At 39.2% G+C, this 7,775-nt stretch overlaps 1 protein-coding gene across 1 annotated transcript; it reads left to right on the top strand.

Annotated features, from left to right (window-relative positions):
- Positions 1-2,560: 2,560 nt before the first annotated feature.
- Positions 2,561-6,730, top strand: mitfa (melanocyte inducing transcription factor a). The gene is made up of 9 exons (XM_029431212.1): positions 2,561-2,593; positions 3,491-3,703; positions 3,802-3,897; positions 4,037-4,145; positions 4,595-4,678; positions 5,051-5,107; positions 5,503-5,578; positions 5,782-5,929; positions 6,206-6,730. The coding sequence occupies exons 1-9, from the start codon at positions 2,561-2,563 to the stop codon at positions 6,605-6,607; spliced, it is 1,218 nt and encodes a 405-aa protein (XP_029287072.1). The 3' UTR covers positions 6,608-6,730.
- Positions 6,731-7,775: the final 1,045 nt, after the last annotated feature.

Here is a 7,775-nt window from a genome sequence, read left to right as displayed (position 1 = left end):
GCAGCACCACCGCCTCCTCCGCGTTTCCTCGACGGTGGCCCTGTCTACACGGTCCGGCGACTGCTCCGCTCTCGACGAAGGGGTAGGGGCATCCAATATCTGGTGGACTGGGAGGGTTATGGTCCTGAAGAGAGGGCTTGGGTTCCCGCTGGAAGAATTGTGGATCCGGCCCTCATCACTGAATTCCATCGCCAACACCCTGACCAGCCATCTCTCCAACGGGGTCGGCGCAGGGCTTCTTGCCATGTAGATCCACTTCCAGGCCCTGCTGCCCCTGCTCCGGTGTCTAATCCTGACCCTAAACCTGGTTCTGAGCTGGGGCCCTCGGATGTCGAGTCTTCTGATGGAGACGGTGCCGCTGAGGATATGGACTCTGACCGCTCAGAGGAATTCTGACCCTCCGTCGGCTCCCCCTCCTCCCGCCCGCCTTGGTGGTGTTTCTTGGGGACTTCTGGGGCCGTCCCTTGGGGGGGGGGGTCCTGTCATGAGCCCTCTCCCTGCCTGGTAACACCACTAATTGTTTTCAATTATGTGCCACTCTGCTCCCTGCTCTCTCTACTCTGTCTGATTACCTCCACCTGTCTCTGCTCCACCCTCGTTAACCTACCAGCTGCACTGCATTTACCACTCATCATGCCCTGTATAGAAAGCCCTGTTTTTCAGTCCACACTTGTCAGATCGTCTGCAAGCCTGCATCGGAAGCCTGCCTGCCAGCCTGCTTTCAACTCTGACTCCTGATCTGTGATCCCGGACCTGTTACTACTACTCTGATCTCCAGCCCCGGTAAACCCGACTTGCCTTCCGCCTTACGACTACGAGTTTTGAATATCCCTGAACTGTACTACTGCCGTGTGTGTGTGTGTGTGTGTGTTCCTGGGTCCTCGTCTGTCTGTCCTGACACTGAATGTCCAAAAAGAAAATTAAATGATTGTTTTGGTCCATTTTTAACACTCTTTTATTCACATATTACTTCCAAATGTGATTAATTATTTTCATTTCATAAACCCACTGACATTGAGAATTTCTAGGGAAAAGAAAGTTGTAAAACACTTGCTGCCGTTTGCCCACATTAACACTGTATTTACTACAACCAAATATATACAACAGCAGTGTATCATCACCTTAAGGAGCCAGAAGCTACTCAGGCAAGCAGGGGAGGTTACCATAGAAACAAAATGGCCGAGCTGCCTTCATCCCTGCAAGGCTCTGCGCCCTACCTCGCAGTGTGCGAAGAGCACAGTTTCTATTACGTGAAGGCAGCTTAAGAAATGTGCACTTTTACTGATACTTCAAAAATGACCATATTACCAAAGTCCACATGCAATAAGAGGATATAATGAATGTTACAGTGCATTTTGTGAGGGTGCATGTTTTAAAATAACTAAAAACACTTCATATGTGGTAAGTCCCTGAGTCTAGTAGGATAAATGCTGGCAACAGAAAACTAATTTCCTTTAGTGCCTAAAGTACTTAAAGCAGCTCAATAGATAACGGTGCCTTTTGCCTCTTTAGCCCCTTGATCCTGAGTCGTGAGGCCCTTTTTGCGATGACACACCATTAAACTTGTTATATTCTTCAAAGCTTTCTTAATTTAAGCTGTCATACCGGACAACTAAAAAATGGCTTAATTTTTGGGATAAAGGATACTATTCTATGATTTACTCTGGTCTAATTTGTCTTTGTGCGTGTTACACTGCTTTTGAAGGGAACCATCTGATTTTTCATGTGTCATATATTTTTTTGCAACAGTTCCATCATGAATATCTGGCTTCAAAATGTTTCCAAAGTCAATCACTACACCCTTTGGGCCCCTTCCATTGACGTTTGTCGCCATGGTCAACCGATTCACACAAATAACGGCCATATAATGCTTTGGATGTGGACACACTCCCTTTGCTGCTCTATTAATACCAGGTTGGCTATTGAAAGCTTTTTAGTACAGAGAGAGCCGACCTAGGCTGGACAAAAGCTTATCTTAATACTTAAATTCAATACCTTACTATTATGCCTGAAAATCAATCCATTCACCTTCTTTCCCCTGCAAATGTGACTGCATAACAAATATGACGACTAGATTTAATTAAACTCCAGTCCCAAAACTTGATAATAAATTCATCATTTCATATGGCTAGATTGTAGTGAAACAATGGTGTCAATTGTCTTCCTGGTGCTCAGAACAAATAATGTTTTATACTAGATGAGCAGAACTAAAGATTAAACGTTAGTTGGCCTTAAGCAAGCTTCAAGTCACAGGCTACTGGCCAATTAGTAAAAAGACTCCTTTGTGAGCCGGAGGTGGTGACGTCAAATGGTCTCTATAAAGACATAAATTCATAGCTAAACTGGAACAACACAGAAGTGGGAGGATGAATCTAAGTGTCCTCCTTCATTTCTTAACTTGCATAACTAATGAGCCGTAAACCCTGGATAAATTAAGCAGGACAAGTGACTGCTCACAGATTTGCACACGCTAGCTTGCTGTCTGCAGTGTAGGCTAACAAGATAAAGGGATTATAAACTGCATGTAGATTTTTTTTTTAATCAATACTGCTCTAATAACATGTTGGAAATGCTTGAATACAGCCACTATCAGGTGAGATGGGTTGATTTTTTCTTTTGTCTTTAAAATTATTCCCCAAAAAAAACTGGCCAGATGAATTTGGAGTCCGAAGATGAAGCTAATATTTTATTCTTATAAAATAGTATTTAATTTGACAGTATGTACTAAAGTCAATATCCCTCTCAACACTGTTATCTACTCTTTCTAAACACACATATACAATGTTTGACGCTAAGTGAGCTGAACAGAATGGCAGAAAAGCAATGAATGCTATATAGTTTGCGTAATGCTGCATGAGTTGTCGAGGTCCTGCTTAAACTAGAACTGATCATGTGACACAGCTGCACTGCTCCACAGTGCTCTCTCTGTTTTTGTCTCGAGTAAACAGAATCGGCCAGTGAGGCAGTCAAAATAATTTGCGCTGCAATATTTGAATCGGGATGTATGTCTGATGTATGGAATAATGTAGGGAGATGTTTGGTTTAAATACATTTCCAAAACTTAGCATATACAAAGAGTGTACAAAGCAAGCTTGCGATCAGAAAAGTTGGCTTTAGGTCCATTGATCTGCATAATGCATTGGATCAGTAATATAACTGCAGCTCAGCAGTAAAACTTGACTCCTTGTGGTTATTTTGTCATTTAAGCTTATGATCTGGATTAAAAATAGAAACATCAAACATGAAAGTGAATCTAAAATGTCTTTGCAGGTTATACTTATTAGAATTTACTTTAATCATCATTTTCCAAATCCAAAATGCTATTCTATGTTTCCTTTAAATATCATGGCCTTCTAGCATTTTTGATACTTTTTCTTGTGATTGTTTATCCTTGTTTTCGAAACACAAAAAGCACATACTAGACTTAGACTTGGTAAAAGAATGATTTCAAAATCCCAGGTTGTAATGTTTTACGTCTTGCTCATGTAAGGTGCAGTCCCACTTGGACAATCCCTCCAAGTATCACATCCAGCAGACTCAGAGGCAGCAGGTGAGGCAGTATCTGTCCAGCACTCTGGGTGGTAAAGCTGGCAGCCAGTGCCCCAGCCAGCCCCCCGAGCACGGCATGCTACCCGGGCCCGGCATCAGCGCCCCCAACAGTCCCATGGCTCTGCTCACCCTCAGCTCCAACTGCGAGAAAGAGGTACACCTGCTCATTACCAAACACTTTTAATTTCTTCAAATTTAGATACCCTCATAAACTTTACAGTAATTATTGAATGTGATTTTTGTGCCACACAGATGGATGATGTCATTGATGATATAATTAGCTTGGAGTCAAGTTACAATGACGATGTTCTTGGACTTATGGACCCAGGACTCCAAATGAACCACCAGGTAATTTTGAAAGATAAAAGGACATACTGTATATTGTAAATATGTATGCATTTAAAGTCTCTATAGTACTGCTGACATGCAATACATAGTCGTTCTTTTAAAGCATGTATTATAATGCCATGTCTTTCATAATCTGTAGCTCCCCGTGTCTGGAAACCTTCTCGATGTGTACGGCAACCAAGGACTTCCACTCCCGGGCCTTGCCATCAGCAACTCCTGTCCACCCAACATTAAAAGGGAATATTCAGGTAAATTAGTGAGAAACATATTTCTTTCTTCATTCTTTTTACTGTAGATTTACTCTACTCAGATATAATTTGATTTGAATGTAGGCAGGAGATGGTGGGACAATACAATGAGAGCTGTAAATTCAGACTGTCAAATCACTTGACTGTCACTTCAGTGTAATGTTCTGTGACTAATTGAGTCTCAGCAAGTAAATCCTCACTTAATCTGGTAGTCAGATCTGATTAAAGTACACACGGAGAAAAGTTTGTAAGTTATATTTGTCTAACATCTGATACAGTATTATAATGTCAATTATTTTTATTCATGACTAAACTCTAACCTATGGGGGATATCAACACATATCAGATAGAATGTAAAAGGTGAAAGCATGACTATAGACCAATGTCAATATTGTGTGCAATTAGGAAATATACCATTAAGTCGATTGTTTACCAAATACTTACTCCAGCTCCTGGCATGAAGGAAGTGCTGGACAAGACTGACCCCTGTGGCATGTATGAAAACTATCAAAGGCAAGAGGGCTTTCCAGTAGGTAAGGGAAGCACAATGAAGAAAGTGAAAAAAGATGATGTTTTGTGAAGTGATAATGTTTTCAATCTGATTATCTGAAAAATGTATGGAAAGTTTTTTGTGTATGACTAAATCACACACAATACAATTCAACTATACAGCTCATTAACATGATTTTAGTTTTATTTCACATTTAAATGCTTTCTTAGTTTCTGTGCTTATCCAGCATAACATCAAATGTTCTAGTAGACAAAATAATATATTTACAGTGCAGTGTGTGAAATACCAACATGTTATTCCATTCATATTATGTACTTAGTGCCTTATGAGCCATTGTATTAAACAATGATGTTTTCTCAGAGTACCAACATTCACGTTTCTCTTTGCTTCACAGAGGCTGAAGTCCGTGCTCTTGCTAAAGAGAGACAGAAAAAAGACAACCATAACTTGAGTGAGTCAATCAAAATGGATTCAGAAGAATGACTTACAGTCAGAGAGACCAGGCATTTTAACAGACATTTTCACAAGTTTAAGAGGTTTTCAACATTTTTGCAAATATTATTTGTCACTGTTACATGAAATGTATTATAATTATAATTATAATTATAATTATAATTATTATAATAATAATAATTATTATTATTTAAAATTGTTGTCTTTAATTTAACTGGCTTTGTTTTAATTGAATTTGCAATTATTCAGAATACAAAAAAGTTATTAAAATTGAAATTTAGTTTTTTTTAATTTGTAAAGCAATTCAATGTATGTATGACCTATAATTGTACTTTCAAAGACTGGCTTATGAAGCTGCTGTACTTACTGTTTATACAATTTGAAATATTCTAGTTGAACGAAGACGGAGATTCAACATCAACGATCGCATCAAGGAACTGGGAACCTTGATACCCAAATCTAATGATCCGTGAGTATGTTTTATATGTTATTTGTGCTCATGGATGTGTGTGCTTTCCATCTTTCTATTCATTAACTTCATTTTTAATTTTTAACACCCTCCTCTTCAGTCTCCCTAAACGTTAATGGCTCATATTCTCAGAGGGCCCTTAAAGAATTCTGTGCTGTTTTGGTCTGTTTTGTGATGACTCCTTTGCCTCCTGTATACCCCAGAGATATGCGCTGGAATAAAGGCACCATTCTCAAAGCTTCAGTGGACTATATCAGGAGGCTACAGAGGGAGCAGGTGAGAGCCAAAGAGCTTGAGTGCAGACAGAGGAAGCTGGAGCACGCAAGCCGCCATCTGATGCTTCGTATACAGGTATGTCATTCGTTTTAAACCTAAAAGTAATTTTGTTGTGTTTTGTTTCGATTCACAACGTGTTTAACAATGCAACTGTACTCTGGTAGAAAATACGTTTCTCTTAACATAATTGAGAATGCAGTTTAGTTGGATGGTAATGTCAGTTTTGAGAGACAGAGTTGCTCATGGGGCTTGTTAGCATGCCCACATTAGCATTTAGCTCAAAGGACTAACAGAGTCAGTGTAGTGTTAAGTTTATTAAATCACGTTTTGTTTATTTCTATAACCACCTAGGAGTTGGAGATCCAGGCCCGTGCTCATGGTCTTACAGTGGTGCCATCCTCATCTGTCTGCACATCGGATTTGATGAGCCGAGCCATTAAACAGGAACCCGTCCTCGGCGAGTGCCCCGCAGAGCTCTACCAGCACAGCTCGGCTCCTGACATGTCCCCTCCGACCACACTGGACCTCAACAACGGCACAATCATCTTCGACCATATTCCTGCAGATGGTGGGGACCCTGGTCCCTACGGAACCTCCAGAACCTGTAAAATGAAGGACTTGGTAAGGGACACCCTGTCACCGATGTCCCCAAGTGATCCCCTGCTGTCCTCGATGTCCCCAGATGGCTCCAACAACGGTAGCAGCATCCACAGTTCCAGCTCTAGTATGGAGGATAAGGAGCATGGCTGTTAGCACACTGACACTTTCTATCTGTAGTGTCCCATCAATGAGGCACTCACCTTAAAGTGACTGAAAGGTATCCACATGACTGAGTGGATCAACTCTATTATAAACTCTATTTTTGTTTTGATTCTATATTGTTCTCTTACTTTTTGCCCATTCTTTGCTGAACTCTAATGTTCAAATATATGTTAATGACTGAGGTATTTCAGTTCCTCGATTGTACACAGTATTTTTACATTCTTCTGATCGTGATGCTGTATAGAGGGATAGTTGACAAATATACAAGGTGACAAATGTGATGACAATCTGCTGTCATAGACTTAACTTAATGACTTTACAGTTTATTTTTGTTTTTTTTTAAACTAGGGTTTTCATATTTGTCCTAAATATACTCTGTATTGAACTGTCCATGGCAAAAGAGATAACACACGTATATGTAAATGTATTGGTAGTGAAGTGCAAAAGGTTCAGTGTAATGTTAAAAAAACTATCGATTAACTTCTTGTTGACAGAATATTAGATTTCTGTCAATCTAACGGTGTTAAACTTCTGATGGTTCCATTACAAGAAAATGTGCGTAATATAACAAAGGTATTTAAGTATAAAGTATTGCATTTTATTGCTTATTCGTAATTGTTTCCAAATGTTTTATAATTTATGTTTTTTACCCCATGCTCTTTATGTATTCTGAAGAAGTAACAAATCAAACATTGACCACACGAGAAGTATTATTATTGTTATGATTAGGTATTATATTATTATCAGAATTTATTTATTTAGTTTTTTTTTCCTTTTATTCTACGAGGGCTCATTTTGTTTTTGTTTTCATTTTTATCAGTACTTTAGATATTGTTTTTTCTGAAGAAACTTTTCATTTAACAGCCCACAAACACATTGTTGATCTTTTCCTATTGTAACATGATTTATGTACACATTTCGATGACTAACGGCAAATAAGACACAAGTAATCTATGACAACATTGGGTAAATATAGGGTAAAATGACGTACTAAAGTACTTTTGAACTGTGGGTCAGGCTACAAAAAGAAATAAAGAAATTAAAAGACAAAAGGTCCGCAGATGACAAAAGCACTGCATACAACTAGTGCTGCTTGTAAAACTTGAAGAAGTCCTGACATACATCATCATTTCTTCAGTATAAATGCTAAATTAAAATG

The sequence above is a fragment of the Cottoperca gobio genome, chromosome 5 (genome assembly GCF_900634415.1).
Source record: "Cottoperca gobio chromosome 5, fCotGob3.1, whole genome shotgun sequence".
NCBI lineage: Eukaryota > Metazoa > Chordata > Actinopteri > Perciformes > Bovichtidae > Cottoperca > Cottoperca gobio.
The sequence above is the reverse complement of the archived record's forward strand: the minus strand, read 5'-3'. Positions and strand labels throughout refer to the sequence as shown.